General features: G+C 46.0%; 1 protein-coding gene across 1 annotated transcript in view; it reads right to left on the reverse strand.

Moving 5' to 3' along the window:
• Positions 1-7,236: 7,236 nt before the first annotated feature.
• ATP6AP2 (ATPase H(+)-transporting accessory protein 2) overlaps positions 7,237-23,894 on the reverse strand; it is a 33,538-nt gene continuing 16,880 nt past the window's right edge. Inside the window, exons 7-8 of the mRNA XM_084595514.1 lie at positions 14,095-14,211; positions 7,237-9,686 (exon numbers count right to left, since the gene is read on the reverse strand). Coding sequence (XP_084451640.1) covers positions 9,411-9,686; positions 14,095-14,211 — 393 coding nt within the window. The 3' untranslated portion in view covers positions 7,237-9,410. The remainder of the gene's footprint in view (positions 9,687-14,094; positions 14,212-23,894) is intronic.

Below are 23,894 nucleotides of genomic sequence, written 5' to 3' on the forward strand. Positions count from 1 at the left end.
CGCAATAAAAGCGCTGATCTTTTGTCAGCCTAACGCAAATAGTTTCAATAAATACGACTGCAGATGTGTACTACCTAAGAAAATTTTCGGAATGAAGACTGTGAAGATGGGGATTTTGGCGAGTTCGACGTGGATCTCATATCTCGCCCCTTCAACACAGATGATATTACGACGGATTCTGAACCTGAAGCATAGTAACCACTATGTTTGCTAATACAGATGAGCCGAGTGAATCAAATAAAGCACGTGTACCTTGGGGTTCGTGTAATGAGGAAGTGGTCATTTTAGTACATGGTTCGTACACCTAATAATCTGGACCAGAAATAACAAAAAAATCTAGAGGGCAGTTTGGGCCACTAAAGTGCAACGAGGCGTTCTATAAGCGCGGTAGATCGAAGCCCTCCCCTACGGCACTTCTATCTCCCTCTCCTCTTTCATGTCCACCTTCCTCCCTTCCTTTACAGCGCGGTTCACGTGTTCGCAGAGAAGTGTGACAGTGCTGTTCCTGGCCCTACGGGGCTGGGACTGGTATACGTCAACGACGCTTGCGGCGGTGGCTAGCCTGCCATCAAAGTTTTATCTGGTGTAGGCCGTCATTGCACCCGCCTCTGCTCGGGTGGTGGACGACGGTTGTTACAGCGCGCGTCTTTCTCTCCTTCTTTTTCTTCTATACTTTCTCACTTCTATCCACACGAGGCAGCGAAGGTGGCTCAGCTCCAGAGCCAGTAGCAGGCCCGTGCATATTCTTTTCCTTCTTCCTACAGCCACAACAGAGAAGTGTGACAGATACTGCGCGTCTCTCTCCCCTGTAAACCAATTTGAAACGCCGCTGATGCCTGCTGCACTGGGTCGGCTTCTCTTTGCGCCAAATGAAAGGCGCCGCACGGACGCCTGTATCGGACGCCCGGCAGAGTCACCTTCATTAATATATATATATATATATATATATATATATATATATATATGCAGATCAATCAAGGGGAAATGAGGGTGCTCGTTATAATACATGAAGCCAACAGTCGGCGTATATATATATATATATATATATATATATATATATATATATATATATATATATATATATATATATATATATATATATATGTGTGTGTGTGTGTGTGTGTGTGTGTGTGTGTGTGTGTGTGTGTGTGTGTGTGTGTGTGTGTGTGTGTGTGTGTGTGTGTGTGTGTGTGTGTGTGTGTGTGTGTGTGTGTGTGCGCGTGTGCGCGTGTGTGCGTGTGTGCGTGTGTGCGTGTGTGTGTGTGTGTGTGTGTGTGTGTGTGTGTGTGTGTGTGTGTGTGTGTGTGTGTGTGTGTGTGTGTGTGTGTGTGTGTGTGTGTGTGTGTGTGTGTGTGTGTGTGTGTGTGTGTGTGTGTGTGTGTGTGTGTGTGTGTGTGTGTGTGTGTGTGTGTGTGTGTGTGTGTGTGTGTGTGTGTGTGTGTGTGTGTGTGTGTGTGTGTGTGTGTGTGTGTGTGTGTGTGTGTGTGTGTGTGTGTGTGTGTGTGTGTGTGTGTGTGTGTGTGTGTGTGTGTGTGTGTGTGTGTGTGTGTGTGTGCTTTTATTTTAACCAGAATGGAGGCTCCCTACTTTGCCCGCGGACCTCCTCGATTAGAGGCAGGCTTCACTAAGTTTCAAAAACGCTTTAGGTTAGCAAACTCGCTCAAAACTGGCATCCATTCAGGTTTCTCACTTTGGGTATCATATATGGCTTTCAGGTAGCTATAATTTCAATGAAATACTCCCTCGCTGAGCCAGCATCCACGTCCGCGTGTCTCACAGCCATTCTCGTTTTCCACACACTGTGGAGGCAAAGCAACATGAATAAGTCATATGGCACACCCCCTTGATTATGGAACGGCAGGAACCGTATACCATATGGTGTAATTGGCAAGTCCTTTTTTAAAGTCCTCTGCTAGATATCCCACAGAAAGACTGCATCCCAGCAGCCAAGAAAAATATGGCCTATGGTTTCCGGGTTATGGCAAATGAAGCAGTTAACCGACCACGGAACAAAAACACCTTTTTCCCTCAACCACGGTTTAACAGGTAATGTACCACAGTGTAAGAGGAAGAAAACCCATTTTGGTGACGATGGTACTGGCATTTTTTAACTCCTTTTAAAACATCCTTACCTTCCCATGCACAGTGTAATGATCGATACAAGGGCACTGGCATCATTACACCAAGCAGGTCCTTATACAGGTGCTTTGGGTTACAACACTTAGGTATTCCTAAGGAATTTCACTTTTGAAGCGTTAAAGTGAGCCACAACCTCGCGCTAAAAAACACTCAGTCTACTGCAGTTGATGTTGCTAGAGGACACCAAAAATTCGGGTAAGCCTTGGCTCAGTCTAACTTGGAAAACCGTATGCAGAAAATGGTCGGTTTGGTTACGTAAGAACATAATCATGGCACACTTTGTCGTAAAAATAAATAGGCCAAACCAAGTCAAGTCCTCCACTTTTAACTGAGCGAAATAAATTTGTACGACTCGTTCTCTCCCAAACCGAACCCCAGACGAAAACCGCTAGCAATCTGTGAAATTTCTAGACGCTAACCCTTGACATGGATAATGCTTGCAATGCATACAGTTGAACGCGCAAATCTAGACACGTTCATCATTCCGGTAACCTTCCGTATCCTTGTAGTGTTCCAACGACACTGCAAGGTACCTCGCATGTGTGACAGACCAAAAAATATTTTGAAGTTTGAAGTTTATTTTCATTTCAAGAAGGAATGAGGGACCCGAGACGAAAAGTGAATGTTAATTCCCTTGACGGCGCTCGGGCCCCATTGGCAACAGCGAGGTGTTCGTGATTACAACATCGGTGCATCCAAAATTCAGACTGTGATTTCAAACAAGAGTTACAAACATCGTCTTTCTTAGCCTACATAATTCAGTCTGCGGAAAAACTCAATATAACTGCACAACATGAAATATCAACAGGGCCAGTGGATACCATCAAAAATGAATGCAGCATGAAACCCAGAAAATATAAAAAATGAAAGAAAACAGCACAGCATATTTACATCTGTGACATAAAAAATTAATGTATTGTTCTCTTATTAGCATTTTCAATATCAAGTTTAAATTGGCGAAGATAATTTAAAAAAGAGGGCAGAACATATGCGAGCATTTGCTGGCCAAATGTTGTTCTCGCGAAAGGCACAATCCAAGTATCTGTAGAACGTGAAGGGTATGTTCGTGTAAGTGCTCTTAAATTGGCGATGGAAAGTACTGTAGATTAAGAGGTAGCTATGTGCTGTTTGTAGCGAACGGCTAAGTTGTACGAATAGAGATAGGCCACTAGCATTATTCTAAAATTCTTGAAAAGCGGCATGGTATGAGCGTAGTAGTCTGCTCCAGCTATATGGAGGACCGCCTTCTTCTGAAGTGCATATAATGGATTTAAATTTGTTTGTGTAGTTTTAAACCATACAAGGAAACAGTAGTTTAGTTGAGACAAGAACAATGAATTGTATATACGGAGCTTAATTTTGGCCGGTAGAAAGAAATGGAATTTCGCTAATATACCTACTGTTTTTGACAGGCGTGAAATTGTTTCATTTACGTGCCTGTCCCAGGACATATTTTTCTGAAAAAAAAAAAAAAAACACCGAATGCTTTTACTTCATCAACGATTTCAATAGAATCATGGCCAGAAGTTATACCATTATTTAAAGACATCATTGGCAACGCCTTGCGCCAGACCCCATGCCACAGCCCTAAACATTTCTCCCAGTTGATTTCGCTGGCCGTTTGCTTACAAAATCGAGTAGCATCTTTGATTGCTTCTGAAACGCTTTCTCTATCTCGACAAAAAAGGGCTATGTAGTCAGCGTATGAAAATATGCTTACTTCGCTTTCCATAAGTCTAAATCCTCGGATCCTTTCAATTTTAATCACCTTTAACCAAAAAAGTTCTATATATATGGCAAATACAGAGGAGAAACCGGATATCCTTGTCTAACGGAGTATCTTATCTGAAAGCTTTTTGCGACTTCCTTATTTACAATAATACTAGCGAAATAATTTGCAGAAGCCATTTGAACTCCCCTATTATGACTGAGCCTACTTTACATGATCCAGTATTAAAAAAGCGAGGCATATGATAAAGAAGAAACACCACCGTCATTTAGAATGACGCACGTGGTGTTGATACCAAAGAGCGATGACCCCGTCAAATTGCTCTGAGTGAAGCCATACCGGCCTATAACACTTGCCAACGTGGATTACAAAATCTTCATGAAGGTGCTAGCGAAACGGTTGCAGAACGTGATTAAAGTTATTGTAGGGCCACATCAAACATGTGGAATTCAATGGAATTAAAGCATATCGACAAACATTCACGTAGCCAGAAGCATTTTGGATTGCTGTGATGTGTTCAAAGGTCACGTTGCAATGTTGCAACTAGACTTCGAGAAAGCTTTTGACCGGGTTAGACATGAAATTTTATTTTCAATACTGGATCATGTAAATGTGCGCCACTCACCGGATCGTGAAAACTCTTCATAATTCCCCTTTTCTACCGTGAGGATGCCTCATATATATATATATATATATATATATATATATATATATATATATATATATATATATATATATATATATATATATATATATATATATATATATATATATATATATATATATATATATAGGATGCGAGAACATTTAACGTACTTGGCCGCTTAAAAAATAATAGAGCGAAGGGTACGCTTCATTTAAAGAAACATTTTATTAGACTCGACGTTTCGATCGGAGACCGATCTTTATATATATATATATATATATATATATATATATATATATATGCATCAAGCTCCGTAGCCACGCGCAGCTGCGAAACACCTATAGAACAGCGCAGCTGGTTGCCATGGTAATGGTGCGTGCTCAGCGGCGAGGCGTGACGTCATGTGTCGGCGCGCAGAGGTGAAGACCTGAATGCAGAAGAGCGCGCGCCGCTGCATTCAGTCCGGCCGTGCATCGTAGCGCAGCTGGTCGCCATGGTAAAGGCGCATGTGCAGTTCTGGCTCCGGCTGACCACGCAAAACTCTGACTAGCGTAGTGTAGCTATCGCTACAATAACGGCAGTCAGTTGAAATCAGATATGATCCGCAGTGTCCTGCACTAACCTGATTAACTATCGCAACGTGAAACGAAATCACATTTTTAGATTTAAATATATCAGTCAAGCAAGAGGCATCAAAGATATTGGGCATATTTCATTTATAGCCGGCTACACTATCAACCAGCTGATAGGAAAATGCTCGAAATATAACCAGGCACTATAAACAGAGATATTCGCTTTCGGATAAAACACGATTCTGCCCGATTTCTACGCCCCAAAGTAAGGCGACAGCGTGAGGGTGTGGCACGCTGACAACTCCGAGACGATTTAATCTCTCCGCTAAGACAACAAAACAAACCTTCCCTGCTGCTTGCCCTCGTCAGCTGCATCCTAGGAAACAACTGTCGTCGAGACTTTGGGACGCGGTACAGTCGAAACACAAGCTATTCTCACTACTGTAAACACTTACATGCAGAGCGCTTGCCCGCTCTCTCATTTGATCCTTGCTTGACTTGATTCCACGTGTCCCCAGCTGTGCGGCAAACTTAAGCTCTTCTTGGGAAAAGTCTACACAAGCAACAAACAACCGGCTCCTTCCGTGTTGCCTGGTGCGTACTGCTGCGCGGCCGAGAGGGTGTTGGCCCGAGCCAGCAATCAAGGGCGCCAGTGAATAATGTCTTTGAGTTCTTGCAACTGTACAAAAACACAAATAATTACAAATACCTTTATTTTAACATCATCAAGTATGTTAGGGGTGCATCCAACAAGTTCGCAAACACGCGCGCGAAGAAAGCCTGCAGGCAAATGGGGCACTGCGCTACGTGCTCTTCGCGCATACGCATGTTCGGGAATGCGCCACTAAATGCACGTTATCTCTCTTTGCAATACGAATTTCAAAGCAAGCTCAATTTTCTATTTTTTTTTATTTCACCTCATAGCAATCGCCCAGCGGATTTTTGGTCACAAAGAAATGCACTCTTTTCTGCTGTGTAATTCGTTTTTCATCGTCCACTTCCCGTTATTCAGTTTTTAAGCTTGTTGTGCTTCGGCCAGCCTAAGCTGCAAAGCACATCTATACCATCTAAAACACATAGATGCGGCTAGGTTCGAGATAGACGCATACTACTAGCGCAGAAAAAAAAATAAAAATAAAGTCGCTTCAAAAGAAGTTATTCATCACTCTTTCAGCCACAAATACACACGAGAAACAGGCTCATCTTGTAGCACTTACACGCACGCACGCACGCACACACACGAAAGAGGGGTGGGGTGGAAGTTTTCCTGCATACATAAGGATTGGATTGGATTGGTAAAACGTTTATTCGGGGCTTGCAGTAGAACGCGCGCGCTCCGGACGGGGCCTACGTCGTCCTCTGGGCACCGGCCGCGCGGCCTGGGTCCCCGCTCGCCGTGGCCGGCTCGCTGGTTCCCTGCCGGGCCAGCGCCTTGATGACCTGCTGGACGGCAATGATCCGTGCCTCCGTCAGTTTCAAATTCCGCGCCGCAAAAGCCATCCCGGAGATGCTAGCGCCATCTGTCTTCACAACGCGCACTCACGCTGGCGGCTCGAGTCCGTCAAACCCAAAGGCGATCCCTGAGCGCTTCCTATTCAGATTATGCAGCCACTTTGCAGCTGTCGTACTCCAAACATGCTTTGTACTTTTCAAAAAAAGCACCAGGCCTTGCCGACTCCACTTATAGCAAGCAGCCACAACAGTGCTACCGTACTACCATGAACCTCGCAACGACTTCGCCGCTTGTAGTGGTACACTTTCTTTTTTACCGCAGATATAATCAAAACTCCTGAGAAGTCACACTACTTTCAATGCTACAGCAGCGTTCAAAATTCAAGCTCGTACACGTTTTAGCAAAGAGCTTTCAAAAATCAGTGGCAACTTGCTCAATAAAAAAAAAATTAAAAAGAAAAAACATTCTTCACACTATTCCTGTGACCAAGAATAAGTGTTTCACCGAACGGTAGTCACACCAAAATTAAAGAAACTAGCTCAGTGCCGAAAGTGCTTCTAGACATGTCTCAGAAGCTGACCTTCCCAGCTACATGGTGGTGAAAGGGGAACGTTTTCCTTTGTGAAACCCTACCTATCCAGCGATTCCTTGCAGATCTGATTCCCTGCATTGAAGTAAACAAGAAGGAACATCATCATGCAACAGAATAAATTATATTTTTATTGGCCTACCATTTACAATGCCGAAATAATGAGGTGCCTCTTAATACGGAATGTGGACACTGATCAGTAGTTCCAAGTCAGACAGGAAGGTCTTGAAGGTTCAAACTGTGCACGTGCCAGTATACTTATATGCATTTCAACACAAATGGAACACAGTGCCAATTTATGCCTCCAGATAATACGTACCACCTTCATTGAAAGCACAATAGCAGCTTTATGCACGGCTTGAGCAGTCTCCACAATGTGCACCTCAGTTAAAGAAGGCCTACCTGAATCTTCCAACAAACAAGCGGAACCAATTAGTTCCAACAACAAGTGAAACCAATTAGTTCTGATAAACAAGTGGAACCCATTAGTTCCAATAAACAAGTGGAACCAATTAGTTCCAACAAATATGTGAAACCAATTAGTTCAAAAAAAAGTGGAACCAATAAGTTCAAACAAATAAGTGGAACCAATTAGTTCAAACAAAAAAATGGAACTAATTAGTCAAATTGTGTAGCGGCCCTTCCCAATTAGTCTTTAACTGGGCAACTGCAAATAAAATATTGTGGGAACTGCTGCAGTCATATGCAAAGCAGCCTAAATCCTAAAGGTTTGAAATAAACTGAAGCTGGTGAAAATTGAGCAATGTATACAAATGATTAAACTAGGAAAGCGCTGTCAGAAAATGTCAAAGCCAAATTATTACAGTTCAGTGCAGTCTGCAAACAGTTTTTTCTTGTCACTGAGGTTGTAGCAAATACTGACTAGATGATGAGCACATAAAATCAGCATGTGAATTTTTGTTCCATTTCAAACAAAACATGAGAGAGAATGTTTTTTTCTGTAACGAGCACACAAAACTTACCAGACACAATGGAAGCAATCATTTTTCATGCCTTGAAATTTACACCAGAATTTAAAAGGAGCTTTCACATCAAGCAGACATATATGTACAAGCACGAACATATATAGTGTACCATATGTGAATCAGTGCTACTATCTCGGAACGTGGTACTCTTGTTTATACAGGTAAGAAGAAGCTGCTAGATTGAATGCTACATATACACACACACACACACTATTTACAGCACCCAAGCAAAACAAAACAGAAGGACCTTTGATCAGGAAGTACAATTGCAGGCCAGGCACATTTACACGCAGTTTAAACATTTTTTCTTTTTGTAGCGAGAATCAAAAGAAAACATTTTCATGTTCAAAAACAAACCAAACAAGAAGATCAAGAACATCTTCACAAATGTAATCAGCAGCTCTTTTTAAAATTTAACATTTGCAAGTCACCTTATATCAAAGGCAGCGAGTGCCATACAAAGAAGCAGCAACAGGTCTGGGCTATTCAATGAACTAATTCCTTAGCCAAAAGCCAACAATTTCCTACTCAACAGCAGTCTAGGCGACAACAACCAAGGCAAAAATATACAGACTATGTACCAGAATGACAGAAAACAATTTTTGTATGTAGCAGCCCGCTGCCAGACACATTAACCCCATGAGGATAATTGCACGTTGGTTAATGTCAACAGCAAATGCTTTAATTTATCCCTGTAGAATGCCTTGAGGCCCTGCATCACAACCATTTATGTATTGCGATACTGACATTCATAGAGAACTTGCAGTGCACCCTCCTCCTCCTCTTCCTCCTCACCCCCACCCCCCCCACCCTCTCGACAAAAATTAAAAACAACTTCCTACTGCATGAAGCAGACATATTCCTAAAACCAGTTCACTCAGAATATTTACTAGGCAGGTCATTTTACCCACAATAAAAATGTCCCCATAGACACAGAGTGTGCAACTCTAGAACTTTAACCACACACTGCTCTTCATCTTGCTTTAATATTCTGCAACAAAAACATCCCAGCCTCTAGAGAGGCAACCACTCTAAATATATAATTGCTCTGGATGTCAGTAAAACAAAAACAAAAGGAGGCGCATTGTGCAAGGGCAAACAACAATATGCCCCTGCTGAGGGGATGCCTACACCAGGTTTCTCCCACACCTCTGCTGTGTCCCACTGCTGGCAGGTTCCTTTGTGGAAGTAACAGTAATGACAAGACTAGCCTGCGGGAAAAAAAACTGCACCATCTATCTGTTCCACTGTTACTGTGCCCTTGGTTTGCCCACGGCTGGTTACTGACTAGCCCAACTAGTCCCTCTTCATGCGCTGCGTCGTCATGCGGTAAATGATGGAGTCCCGACCGGGGTCCATGAACCAGAGGCCAACCGAGATGCCGAACAGGGACAGTGCCAGCAGCAGCACCACGAATCCAATTAGCACAAAGGCCACGTGTGCCTCGTGGTCCCAGGGCGTCGCCAAGTTCCAGCTACTGCCACTCCCCGGCACAGCAGCAGCCTCCTTTTTGGATGGGCCTACAGGAGCGGGGCTGGTGATAACAGTGGCCTCACTGCTGGACGATGACTCCTGCACAAGAACCATGCCAAACAGAGAATGTGTGCATCAGCGAAGAACAGTCACAGCCTTCGTCAAAAGTTTTAATGTGCGCTTTCATAGTAAAAAACTTGTAGCACTGCCATCACAAGCTCATGGGATGTAGGATCTCTCAAGATGAAGGATTTCCTCCTCATAGCGTCTGTAGCCTGAAAATGAAAGGTGCGTACATCTGTGTGGATGTGCATGCACATGAAAAGAAGTAGCGTAGATCCCAAGTTCCAGTGTGTGCAGAAATTCAGATTTGTCTCAAATCCTACAATCTTGCACCACATGAACTAGTGGTGCCAATGTAGCACTCACATGAATCTTGTGCATAGCCAGGATGGCAGTTCAAGTCATGCCCTGCGGTTGAGTTGGACTGTTTCCTTCAATCTCCTGCAACACTGATGCCAAAGCAAGTGAGCAGGGTTATCTGGTTCGCTAATGACTTTCGCAGTGCCTCTCTCTCTTTTCTTGATAGATTGGCAGTGCAGTGAGCAGGGAACAGTGTTGCCAAGTTAGCGGTTTTCCCACTAAATGTAGCGGGTTTTCAAGCAAAAGCCTCACTACACCATGCATCAGCCAAGGTTGACAGAGCAGGCCGCTTGACCTTCAATGAGCCAGAGGTCAGAGTGTGGTTATCTTAACCATAATACCACCTATGATGTACCAGCATTTGACCTTTGACAGCAGATACAGCATCACGACTTCCCTCTTGTTGTTGACAGCGCCTCAACTCCATAGTCTTGGAATTTGATGGCTGCAAAACCATGTCTACCAATGTAAATCTAAGCCTAACCAAAGCAAAACAATTCTTACGCTTCGACTAACTAGGTGCAGCAGGGTTAAACCTAGGCATATTTTTTTACCTTGTTTAGCAGGTAAATATGTTGTACTGCGGAAAGTGGGACATTTAGCAGTTTTTAAGTCCTGCTGGCTTTTTTCCTGGAGGTTTTTGGTGATCCTACATTTTGCTAAGAATAATCCAAATACTTTAGGATTACTTTCATTTATGTAAACAAAACCCACTGTGAGCAATTCAAGAATAATAGTGAGAGTCTGGCTAGTTTGTTGGCTAGTATTAAAATGCATCATGAAACCGTGCAAAAAGACAAGGGACAGAGAACCCGTCGCTTTCTTCTCTGTCGTTGTCTTTTTGCGCGGTTTCATGATGCATTCTAATACGAGCAATTCAAATCGACGACTTCTCAGGGTGGCGAATATTGAAACACGACCAATACTCATTGAATTGATTTATGTGACATTTCTTCATGTAGTCATGGAGTCTACTGCCACTGAGCATGTGGTCCGATGGACTTGGACCTTCGCTATGTGCAGGGGTTAAAGAAGAAGTGTATGCAGAACTCTAAATTCTGAGACTGAGTAATAGGAAGTTCCACATGCAAATGAATGTTCTTTGTGTAGTTAAAGAGTCATCGTCGGCGCCAGTTATTGAATTCATGATTGCCATGAGAAATACTCGCTGCGATTCAACTTTGACAAAGGAAGCCCACTCTCGTCAGCTGGAGCAATCGTTAAAACACTGCTGCATGCTGAGACAAAGCGAACGAGTGCAGGGGTGGTTTCAACAAACATCCTGAGGCGTTCCACCAGCATTTAAGAGGGGTCTGAGACACCTCCGGGCTCGAATATTGTATAAAGATTGCCTGAATACGAAGCAGGCTGCCATCTTTTTTTTTTTTTGTCAGTGGTTGTCAGAGCATTCCTTCACTGTTGCTCCAGCAATTTCTCAATAAGTTTTCATCAGAAGCCCTCATTTTCTGTAACCCAAGAAGGAGAAAAATTATCGTTCCCCACAAATTTGTATATAACGATGTCTGAGGCAGACCCCAGCCACTTTCCCCATTCAACTCAGAATCCAAAGGTAGAGTAAATGCTGCTCAAACTATGAACTGCTCACAAATGCAATTCACACAATGGACACATTACGAAAGTGTGCGTTGACAGCAGTGCTGGAATCCCACACAGAACTGCCGGTAGGATTGAAGAGAGCCGTTGGCAAACCATCAAGAAGCCGGCAACTTCTTTTTGCGAGTGGAAGTGCTTGCAGTCAGAAGTTTTTAGTCGGGAAAAACAGGAGTGCTCTTGCAGCTTTAATTTAACCCTCCAAACGCAGACAGGCAGAATAATCCTGAAAATGAAAGTGTTCATAGTCCAGAGTGTCTAGCAAAAAAAAAAAAGAAAAAGTGCTCTCTAATATATTTACAGCATTGTTTACAGACCTCAGAAAAAATAAAATGACTAGAAAATAACTGTTTGAAGCAAATAATAAATTTAGCAGCTTTTAGCTGGTTTTGGGGCTTTCTGCTGCAGGTTTTCTATTCTTGAGTTGGCCCCACTGGCAAAGCGTTATAGTAAGCCCGGCTCGAACTGAGCAGAGATGTACCTTGAAGTGGGTCCCACCAATGGCTCCCTCTGTCCAAGCTGTGCAAAAATAAACCGCTAGTTTCAAGAAGATTCTTCACCTTCAAAGCAAAGCCCATGCGAAGTTAAGTCGTCTTTGTGAGGAATGAGTCAACCTACATCCACCCTAGGGTTGGCAATGCGCTACAGAGGAAGCTGTTTGCACTCATGCAGTAAACAGAAAAGCACTTCTACCACAGCAAGAGTGCCACGCGCAGTTCAATTTTCATCATGTGCCAGCTGACACTGACAATCTATGGAAATTTAATCATCCTGTGCTTTTTTTTTTTTCTTTTTAACCATTCCAATCTAACCCTGTTTCTTTTCAAAGGCTACCTCCAGCAATCCTGGCAGTTACTGCGACTCACACTCCTCTTTTGATGAACACAGTCGAGATTATTTGCAATGCGGGCTATCTGCAATGCCATTCTTAGTGGCATGCACTTACAGCCTACAGTTAAGTCACACTAAAAGAGGTCTACCCAACAGCACAAACTGTCTGATCTAACGCTAGGAAACATGACGTGCCGTGAAAGGGTTTCTTTTTTTTTTGCAGCATCCACGCACAGCAATCCCCGGTGGCCAATATTACGGTATTTTCATTCCTCTGGTAGGTCACAAGCAGCTGTTTTAGCTTCTTACCAGTTAAGTTTCCTTTATGCAACTTCCTCACAGCTGCTCATGCATTACATCAATAAAAAAGTTGTGGCTACGTTGTTGCTAACACGAGACCTGGTTAGTGCAGACATGCATTTATAACCTCATCAGCCATAGTACCCACATCTGCGCACACAGCCAGAACAGTACAAGATTTCACACAAAAAAATACAAAGATCAGCAGTGTCCTCAAACATGGATGCAATGAAATGTGCTGAGGTCGAAAAGTCATGTGTAGAGATGCATCAAGCAAGGCATGCAAAAGAAATTCAGGAAATTGTTGCTCCATGTGTTTTGCAGCAGCTCTGGTACGCCTTGCTATGACCAGGCCAATGGGAAGGCCGCTGTGAGGGACCCTGTGTGTCTATGAAGTCCACCATTGTGACATCAAGGAGCACTTCCAAGGAGCACACCCTTGTAACAACATAGCCACGCACATATAATGAACGCTTGCAAAGAAAGAGGAAGCCCCTATTCCTGTCTAGGTCAGCTTTGATGGAAGAAAACATCCAACAAGGCGAGCAAAGAAAAAATTTAGGGGACACTTAAGCTCCACTTTAGGGATATGACACGGCTGCGTTAATGGCTACCATTTACCAGCTTCCCTGTGGGTCATGTTCGTGTCTATGTACTTTGCTACCCACTAAACCAGTAGTCTTCATTTTATGCCTCTGTTACCCTACACATACTCATTAGAACTCAGTCATTAGATATTCTATTATGTGGGAGAGAACTCTGACACCGATATAAACCACCTGTGTGGCCGAGGAGCAGTACCTAAATCAGGATAGGAGGATTGTGATCTGACCCTCCGTCTCAAAGGTGACGCCCGATTTGACATGTCTTGTGGCGCCACACCACCTGGTGACCAATCAGTGAATGGCCATGTGACCAGCCAATTGCCGTCTGCCAGAGCCACGCCCATCATTTTTCTCTCACAAAGCCAATGCTAACTTCCTGAAAACAATGAGGCCTTTAACGCTGTTGCATAAAAATGTGCAGATGTGAAAAAGTGAAAATTTAGACATAGACCTAATGCATCCCTTCAATGACAACTGATTGTATATTTATTAGCATAGTGGCTTGTGTGGCCAAACAGTGGCATAAAACATCTGCAACTACAGGCCGACACGGAAATTTATGATCTGCAATGAGAGTTACGTGAACACGAGTGACCTTTATAAAATATAATGCTTGCAAAAAAAGTAACTAAACATTTCACACTGTGAAGACGAAGCAAAAACTCCAGAATAATTCCAACTGCTCAACTAAAATGCATTCCAGCACTCACAAACAACAAAGTGTGGGCCTGACTTACGTCCCCGGCAGCCAGGAGAGAGCGGGCCCTGCGAACCATGCCTGATGTCTTGTCGTTCTGCGTGATCACCACCAGCAGGGCCTTGTCCCCGTACGCCTTCTTCAGGGTGCCCTTGGCCTGGACAGAGAGAAAACAAAAATGGAGAGAATTTTGGATAAAATTCTAATACTGTGCAAAAAGCGATGTTGCGCAGGTTTTGCTCTTTTTATGCCTTGCCTTGTGTAGTTTGATGAAATGAGAAGCGCATTTGTCAGTAATCAAATCTGCTTTTACTGACTGGCTGCGTGACCGCAGCAATACACTGCGCGACTTGCCATTTCCACGGCAACGCGCTGCTGTGCAGCTACCCCACAAGCAAACCACGATTTTGCTTGGGATAATGGCCTCTGGAACAGCACTTCCACACCAAAAGGGCACACAGGCACACGTAGAGATTGCCTTCAGTCACTCGGCACCCAATTCCAATGTAGAAATGTATTGTGACATATACGCCCTGCATCGCTGGACGTTAAAGAAGATAACGGTCAGAAACAGTGACACAGAAGACGACAAAGTGGTAGCAACGTTTAGTGCTAGAAGAAGGTTAACGCTGTTGTGATTCTGTGCTTTGTGTGCTGCGTCAACCTGGACTAACCTTCGTGTCCTAACCTTGCCACGTATCATCTTGGCGGAGGTGCTGGGTATATATGTCACAATACATTTCTACATTGGAATTGGGTGCCGAGTGACTGAAGGCAATCTCTACGTGTGCCTGTGTGCCCTTTTAGTGTGGAAGTGCTGTTCCAGAGGCCACTATCCCAAGCAAAATCGTGTTTTGCTTGTGGGCTAGATGCATAGCAGCGCGTTGCCGTGGCAATGGCAAGTCGCGCAGTGTATTGCTGCGGTCACGCAGCCAGTCAGTAAAAGCTGATTTGATTACTGACAAATGCGCTTCTCATTTCATCAAACTACACAGTGCGCACCGGGACTGTGCTTTTCGTGGGGGGGGGGGGTAATGTGACATATATGCCCTGCATCGCTGGACGTTAAAGAAGATAAGGATCAGAAACAGTGACAGAGAAGACGACAAAGTGGTAGCAACATTTAGTGCTAGAAGAAGGTTAACGCTGTTGTGATTCTGTGCTTTGTGTGCTGCGTCAACCTGGACTAACCTTCGTGCCCTAACCTTGCCACTTATCAGTATCATCATCACAATGTTGCACTGCAACAAAATCTAACATCAAATGCTCATTGCAAAGTAGACACAGAAATTGGAAACAAATAAAATAAGGACACCACCGAAGTTCACGTGAAACTTGTGCAACTAACCCAGCCAATTAGAAGTGCCCGCTGAATGCCTTGGGTGGCCATTATAAAACTGCATCACCTCACAAGACTGCAGCTGGCTACTGCCACTACTGCCACTGCACCAACTGAGCCACATACCAAGACAAGCTGCTAGCTCAGTGCCCTGTCATGCAGAGAAGGCCCAGGAGCCCACGTTGTTCCACATTTCTCATTGGTAACCCGCTGTGAAGAACATGTGTGTGAGTGGGGAGAATTTGATAAAAGACGAAGAAGGAAAACCACGTTTGGAGAAAGAAGAAGAGGAAAACGTGGAGGTTGGCTCGAGGAGCGCGAGGCACGAGCAGGGGAGAACAGGTGAGCAGCGGAGCCAAACGGTTGTGCACGGAGCTCGGAGCGGGGCGTCTTCTGCCAGGCCTGATCCGGGGATCCAGACCTGGGGCCTACCGGCTGCATCCTGTCCTGTTCCTCCTGCTGTCCCAGGCGATCGGGCCCGGGAGCACCACAGCTTCAGCTCATCGCCGCTGCTTTAAAGGCAGTTCGTCACAGGCACGGGCGTTTGGCGCTGTGCTGGACCCAGGCACGTCGGGGACTTGCCTCATCGGCAGTGGAACGGCAACCCGAGGCCTCCTGCCTCCACTGGGCCCCGTCCGGTGGCCTAGACTTTCGCTAAGCCTGCCGAAGCCCTACGTCAGCGACCCTACAACGCGTGACCACCGACTTTCCTGCCTACCCAACGAACTGGTGACTGTAGACAATTTTGTGTTTAGTCTTCGTCCTACTTGCTCGTCCCTACTCTCGTCCCGTCCATGTGTGTACATAAAATTATTCGTCGTTAAATTGGTCGGTCTGGTCATCTATTTAGATTGCTGTCTCTGAATAAGCCACAGAACAAGGTGGCCAGAAGATTTAAAGAAAAGAACCTCATACCCGCACATAATTACCACACTTTGCCATTTCTGCCAAAAAATCTGAGCTGCGAGCCGAAGGAAAGTTGCTTCTCTGGCATTGCGCCATGTTTTGTTTACTTTTACTGCTAATAATGGAAGCACAGCGACAAAACCTTACATCTGCTTCACTGCATCTGATAACATACTGTGATTTCCCCTGAAACAGTAACGTGTGTATCACAAAGCTAGAATTCCAATGGCCAAATGGTTCTCTTATACAGTCAAACCCGTTTATAAAGAGCCCGGCTAGAGCAAATTATCCTTTATATCGAACACTCGAAGCTGTCTTAGAATTATTCATGACAAATGTAATTTCTATAACAAACTGTACATTGGTTATAGCAAACTTGAGTGCATGTGACTGATGAACACCCACGTGCGCGGGCGCGCCGGAAGCCAGGCTGGCCGGCTGGCCGGGCAGCGTCACCACGATGAATTGCTCTGGAGAGAGAAGCGATTCTTGTTGGAAATGGGAGGAAAGGGGGATTCAGCGCGTTCAACTGTCTCCTCAGGGGCGAGGGATTGCTTTGCAGAAAGGGCAAGCGCCGCACCAGCCGAGCTACGCCGAGCAGCCCCTCAGCCCCTCTCCGCTGCCTCGGCGTATCCTCCCCCGATCCCTTTCTCCTCAACGCCGAGTTTTTTGAGGGTGCGCTCCTATCTGCAACTGCTTACCACGTGATCAAGCTATGTGCTTGCTGCTCCAGGCCAATCGTGAACGAGGAGAAACCGGACAGAGCTGGTTTCAAGACGCGGGAGAGGACAGCCTATCAACCACACTCCTCCTTTTTTTATCCTCCATACTTTCTTTGTCGTCGCATCGTGTGTTGCTGCGGTGTGCATGTGCACTCTACGATCTTTTCCATACTTTCTTTGTCGTCGCGTCGTGTGTTGCTGTGGTGTACAAGTGCGCTCAAGAATCCGAACAAGCGTAGTACCTGCAGTGTTCGTGCGTTCGGTGCTTCAGAATGACGACGAAGAAGCGGCAAGGTCTGCCGCTTTGCGACAAAGTGGAGATTCTTCGCCGTGTCGAGCGTGGAGAAAAAAAATCGGATGTCGCTGCGCACTACGGGATCGCGAGGAGCGCGCTGAGCACGATCCTCAAAAACAAAGCTGCCATTCGGGAAAATGCTCGCGTACGACCGAACACTGACGGCCGACGCATCCGGAAGCCAGCCTACGACAAACTGGAGAAATCCTTGTATGTATGGTTCGTGGATATGCGTGCACAGAATCTTCCTGTCAGTGGCCCCATGCTGCAATAAAAGGCAAGAGATTTCGCCTGCGTTTTGAATGTTGAAGGATTTGTGGGGGGCAGTGGATGGCTGCAGAGATTTAAGGACCGCTATGCCATAACAGGAAAGGTGGTTGCTGGAGAGAGGCAGGCAGTTGACACGGACAGTGCCAACAAATGGATAGATGACGTTTGGAATGAAGTAAAAAAGAAGTACAAGCCGTGCGACATATTTAACACGGATGAGACCGCCTTGTTCTGGCAGATGCTGCCTAGTAGAACCCTGGCACTTAAAAATGAGAAGTGCCATGGCAGCAAACTTAACAAAGCACGTGTGACTGTACTTCTTACGGCGAACATGGACGGCTCATCTAAGTTGCGCCCACTTGTTATTGGGAAGTTCAAGTCGCCCATGTGCCTTCGGGGATGTGCTTCGCTGCCGGTCACGTACCTCTCCAACAGAAAAGCCTAGATGACCAGGGCATTGTTCGAGTCGTGGCTGAGTGACTGGGACGATGAGCTTGCGCTGAGCGGACGCAAGATTTGCTTGCTGCTGGACAACTGTTCGGCCCACCATTGTGGCATCTCACTCAGGAACATTGAACTCTGTTTTCTGCCGCCAAACGCGACTGCAGTGTTGCAGCCTCTAGATCAGGGGATTATACGTGCGTTCAAGCAGGGATACAGAAAGCGCATAGTTGAACGACTCCTCGTGAAACTGCGGATGAATGAAAATCTGAAGATAAACCTGTTAGGCGCAATCCAGATGATGAACCGCGCCTGGCAAGACGTCACACGCGACACAGTCAAGAACTGTTTTCGGTATGCCGGACTCTGCCAGACGAATGCCGAAGCCACCAGCGCCGCGAGTGCAGCTGAAGACGATGAAGAGTTGGCCACTCTTTGGGAAGAACTTGCCCGCGTTTCTGACGTGGTGCCAAAAGAAGTCTGCTTGGAAGATTTTGTGGCGGTGGATAATGAGGTAGCCGTGACGGCAAGCCCGCTGGATTCAGAAATCGTTGCTGATGTGCTGGCGCCCGGAGACATGGATGACGATGAGACACCACCGGAAGACGACCGCCCTCGCCCTATTTTTGCTGAAGCACTTTCCGCAACAGATGTGCTGCGCCGCTACTGTGCAGACATAAAAGGAAGCGAACTTGAGTTGGTTGACATTTTATCACGTCTTGAAAATGCAATTCAAGTTGATATTGCTAGGCGCTCTGTGCAATCTAAAATAACCGCCTTTGGCAAGTGAATGCAGATTGCTGAATAAATTGCTTTTGGAGTAGATTATGCATGGTGAGTGCCGTGCATTACCTTTATTAGCATGTTTTTGCCGACTTCGCGATATCCTGTATAGCGAACTAGGTGCTGAAATTCGCTAAAATTCGCTAAAAGCGGGCTCGGCTATAAAAAAATATTTGATATATCGAACAAATCTCGGAAAGTCATGCTGTTCGTTATAACCGGGTTTGACTGTATACCTTTCACAACAACTATTTCCACCCTGCCGGGGTGGCGCAGTGGTTAGGGTGCTCGACTACTGTGCCTAAAGATGCAGAATCAAATCCAGGCCTCAGCAGCTGCTTTTCAATGGAGGCGAAAAGCAAGGCCCGTGTGCTGTGCGATGTGAGTGCACGTTGAAAAACCCCAAGTGCTTGAACTTTCCGGAGTCCTCCACTACGGGGTCTCGCATAGCCTGAGTTGCTTTGGGACGTTAAAGACTATAAACTAAACTAAACACTGTATTTCCATTTGTGCATAACAGACTTCATCAAGGAGAGTAACAGTAACAGGTGCATAATCACTATTTACTCAAATGTTGGGATTTTGATATCAAGAAATTGCAAGCGCATGACCAAAGACTATAGTCATGGTGTTCTCAAAAGCAGGAAAGCTTTTGGAAGTCACACTGTTCCCTAGCACATGGTAATTTGAAGGACCAGAGGCCCTGAGACCCAATGAAACCCAGAAGCAGCAGTGCTTTATAGTGTAAAAATAAAGCCACCAGGCTTTTTTCCAAAACAGCCACAAGCAAAATTCTCGGACAGCATACACATGCAATACGCACGCATACGAGCTGGTTGTCCCCGGCAGCTTTACAGACGCCCCTTCACTAGTCTGTCAGACAAACTCAGAAAAACAAAAAGGCTAAAAGCTATTCTTGCGTTGGAAGCTGAAGATGAGCTTTCGGAATGCTTGAGATAATTGAGGAACGGCAGCATCAAGAGAAAGAGGAGCGTGAACGTAAGGAACGTAAAGAAAAAGAAGAGGAACTTGAGCATGAAAGGCTAGAATGCCAAGAGCGCGAGGAGAGAGAAAAGCAGTTTGGTGAGTGCGGGACTTTCTTCTATTCAATTTTTCCAGGCTTTTGTTAGTGTAAAAAACAGGTGGTAATTGTGTTGTCATTGTTGCTGGGTTAATTTTCCACAAGGCAATAGTGGGCAGTATGAATTTGAAGTCGTTGCGCAAACCAAAATTGCTGGAGCTTGCAAAGGAGTTTTGTCTTAGTCTTTCAGACAAACTCAGAAAACTAGAAGTGCTAACGACTATACTTGTGTTGGAAGCTGAAGATGACGAGTTTTAAGAATGCCTTGAGATCATTGAGGAACGGCAATGTCAAGAGAAAGAGGAGCGTGAACGTAGGGAACGTAAAGGAAGAGAAGAGGAACCTGAGCGTGAAAGGCTAGAACGCCAAGAGCGCGAGGACAGAGAAAAGCGGTTTACCCGCGTAACGAAACTGATGCAGCTGGAAATTTCAGCACTTTGAATGTGCGTAGAAAGGCTTAAAGCTTTCAATGCCATTCAGTGCAACGGTTCGAAACCGTAAGACGGTCTGCAACCATTCCTCATCGCCGAGCAAATTGAAATTGCACCAAAGAGTGAAGTACAGCTTGGGGAAGCGGCCAAGCAACGTGACCGTAGCAGCGAACCGACCGAGCCTCGAATGGGAAAGTCTCTGGCTACCTTGGTCGAGCCACTGGCAGCTGAGACTGTTAGGGCCGGTTCCGTCAGCAAGAAATCCGCAGGGACACTGTCAAGCAAGGTGAACTGCCAGCCGACCAAAGTAGTTGTAGGTGATACGGTTCCATCAAATGAGAGTGGGGAACTGGCACTAACTGAACTGCCTCTCGAGTCAGAAGCAGAAGCTTGTGTAGAGCGTGGTGAAGATGAAAACCAGCCAGGAAATGACAGAATTGCGGTTTTCGAAATCAGCTGTATGATAGAGCAGGGTACGCAGAAAAACATATTGCCGATCAGGGAAACTGCGCAGCACAAGAGTTCTGATCAGCCAGGGCAGACCCACGATGAGTGCGCGTCCGCTGTAGAGAGCCACACTTGTGCAACTGACAGCGAACGATTAGAGTGGAGTCAGCATCGTTTGTGCCCTGACACGCCATGCTGCGAATGCAGACGCAGCACACATGGCCCTGACGTGACCCAAAGCGGCTCAGCTGTCCGAGAAACTATCGTGCACCGGTTAGTGCTAAGAGATGCGGCACACTGGAGAACCAGGATAAACTGAGTGACAAGCCGCCAGAGCAAATGCCTAGCTTGGGTGCTGGCGTGAGCGGTTATTGCTCGGACTTGACTGAATGTGAGTCATGCGCTGCTGGCCCTGGTGCAGATGCGGCGCCACACTTTGACGACGCCGGTGCCATACTCGCTTCAATTGCCATTTGCTTGCCAGAGCTCACGCCGAAAGAAAGCAGAAAGCAAGTATTCAAGTGCTGCGCCGAAAAAAGCGGTAAGGCAGGTGCGAGAAAGAATGTCGCTATCGTAACGTGAGGAAGCTGTAGTTATCGCGAAAGAAAAAACGACGATCCCAACGGCAGAAATGAGCCCGTGCTGAGAAAAAATGCGTCTGGTGCGCAACACGTTAGGAGAGGAACAGGTCGTTGAGCAAAGCGAGTGACTTGTGCTCGTTTGTTTCTTCGCACAGAAACAGGAGGGTAAGGTTGTTCCGGGAAAAGGACAGCCGGAGCTTCAATGAAAAGGGGGGTCTCAGCGGTAATGCCGATAGCCTAAGTCGATTTTGAACATATTCTATTGTATTATCTTTGTTTGACAGTGATGTACATTTGAAGTGCGATTTTCGAATTTGTGGACGCGTTCCAACTGCTGCTGAGCTAGCCCTGAAGATAGATGGGTGTATAAGAGGGAAAGAGTCCGAGATAACTTGGTGAAGTTTGTGCCATGCTTGCTGGCTGACAGATTGAGTTTTCAGCGTAGTTGTGACGCTTGTGGGTACGACGAAAAACTCTCCGGAAGACATTTTGCAGAGTGCTTTGGTAACCAGAACGTGCGAAGGAGGCCTTCTGGCTGACTGGGCTCAATAGAAGCAGAGCGGGACGACCCCGGCGAGCAGCATCACCACAATCCCTCTGGACAGTGGATGCAGTCCCCTGCCCTTCGGGATCTCCCTCCCCCAGCGGCACATTCTGTTACAATTAACCACCATCATGTGCGACAGCAGACGCGGCCGCAGCGTAAGGCAACGAATGCCAGTGCATTAGAAGCAGCGAGCATTTCGGCCATTTCATCGCCATGCAATCAGCCGCCCAACGCTACCTCCCACAGGCAGGATCACACGTGCTGAACTACACGTGCCGTCATGTGTGTGTGTGCGTGTGTGTGTAAAAACACTAGTCAAGCGCGGCACTCGAGGGAGACAGCGTCGCCCTCGCCCGTCAACAGGAGGTGGAGGACTTTTGTCACGCCAGCGTGACTGAGTCATCAGAGCTTTGTCTGACATGAATTCTTTTCCGTTTCCATCTGAACTGACGCGCATATAAAAAGCAGCAGCTGTTTCCACTGCGAGAGAAATTTCAGAGACACTTCGCATAGTTGACGCCAGACACCTGCTCTGCGGGCGTGTCAGTTTTCTCTCCGGGCCTGCTTCTCTGCCCATTCCTATGCGATGCTATATTAAACGTTGTTTTGTTAGTCGACGCCTCGTCTTTGCCGGGACAGCTGGTGCCTTGTGCCGAGCCATGGAGCCGCAGGCCAACGCTACCGATGGGGCCTCAAGCTATATCTAACACCTCGTAGCCTTGGCTTTATAGCCACAAAAACTTGTCCGCGAGTAGTGCTAGCGCGTCCATCTGCCAAAAACTGGTACAGCCACTAGAAAAGGGGCATACAACATGCAGCCAGTGGCGGAGCTTGAGAAAACTGCGTCGAAAATGCCATCTAGCGACAAGCGATAACTACAGGGACAGTGACGCATGCATGTGGATAAAATAGTGCACCGCCACGGCTGTCTCAAACCCTAGATAGGTGTCGCCAGACAGCGTCGTAATGCAGTTTTCCCGAGCTCCACTATCAGCTGCATGTTGTATACCACTTTTGCTCACGACTGTACATTGTCCACTCAATGGTGTCACACACCTCGACAGAGGTTTCCCCTTCTGCAACAAAAGAAGTATAAAGGTTTATTTTAAGTGACAATCTTCCTTCTGTAAATGGATAATATCAAAATCCTCAACAGCAAGCATTCATTCCTCCAGAATAGATTCTTAACCTCCTGGCTGAACAAGGGAAGCAAAAAAAGACAACACCCAAGCGAGAAAAATGCCATGCTAAGGTGCTGCGTGCAGCATGGCTTGTTTTCCCAGTGAAGTCAGGGTGACTGAATCGTTCGACAGTGTGTTTGGCATGCTCGACATCCTGCTAGTCTCACAAATATGAGATGATTGCCAGCAGTAGCAAACGAAATCTGCTTACCACAAGGCAAGCATGAAACAGTTTGCGCCCAGTGTTTTAAGTGTTATGCAGCAAAGGGGCCTTGACATCACAGAGCATGCTGTCCACTGTCCTCAGCCCCGTGAAAAAAATGGTGGCAGTGTAAGAATGGCTTGAACCTAGTGATATGGGCAAAAGCAGCATGGTTTTGCATGGCTTAGCAAGGGTGTACACTGTGTGACTATTTGAACTAGGGGGACGCTCAAGCTTCACCTTAATTTTCACTGCGAGATTTAGGACATATTTTTTTGTTTAAAGGTATACTGAGCAAATCCAAGAATATTGAGAAAGCACCACAACTGCATTCTTAAGACACAATTACACTAGTACAGACACATGATTCCGGTTAGCTTTGAGCAGATGGCTGTATTTTTTGTTTTCTGAGCGGCCGCCGGGTCTGAGGCAGCGCGCTCCCGACTGTGAGCCGGCGGGTGTGACGTCACATCTACCCTCAGCAACGTCATGGCGCCGCAATCCTGCCGCCACCGCCTCCGCACCTGAAGTTGGTTGACCGGCTACACGCAGTGTCGGTTCCCTCACCGTGCACAATGCTTCGAAGTGTGGCATACGAGGGAGGTCGAGCGGGA

The sequence above is a fragment of the Amblyomma maculatum genome, chromosome 2, assembly GCF_055883805.1.
Source record: "Amblyomma maculatum isolate TAMU_Amacu chromosome 2, ASM5588380v1, whole genome shotgun sequence".
NCBI lineage: Eukaryota > Metazoa > Arthropoda > Arachnida > Ixodida > Ixodidae > Amblyomma > Amblyomma maculatum.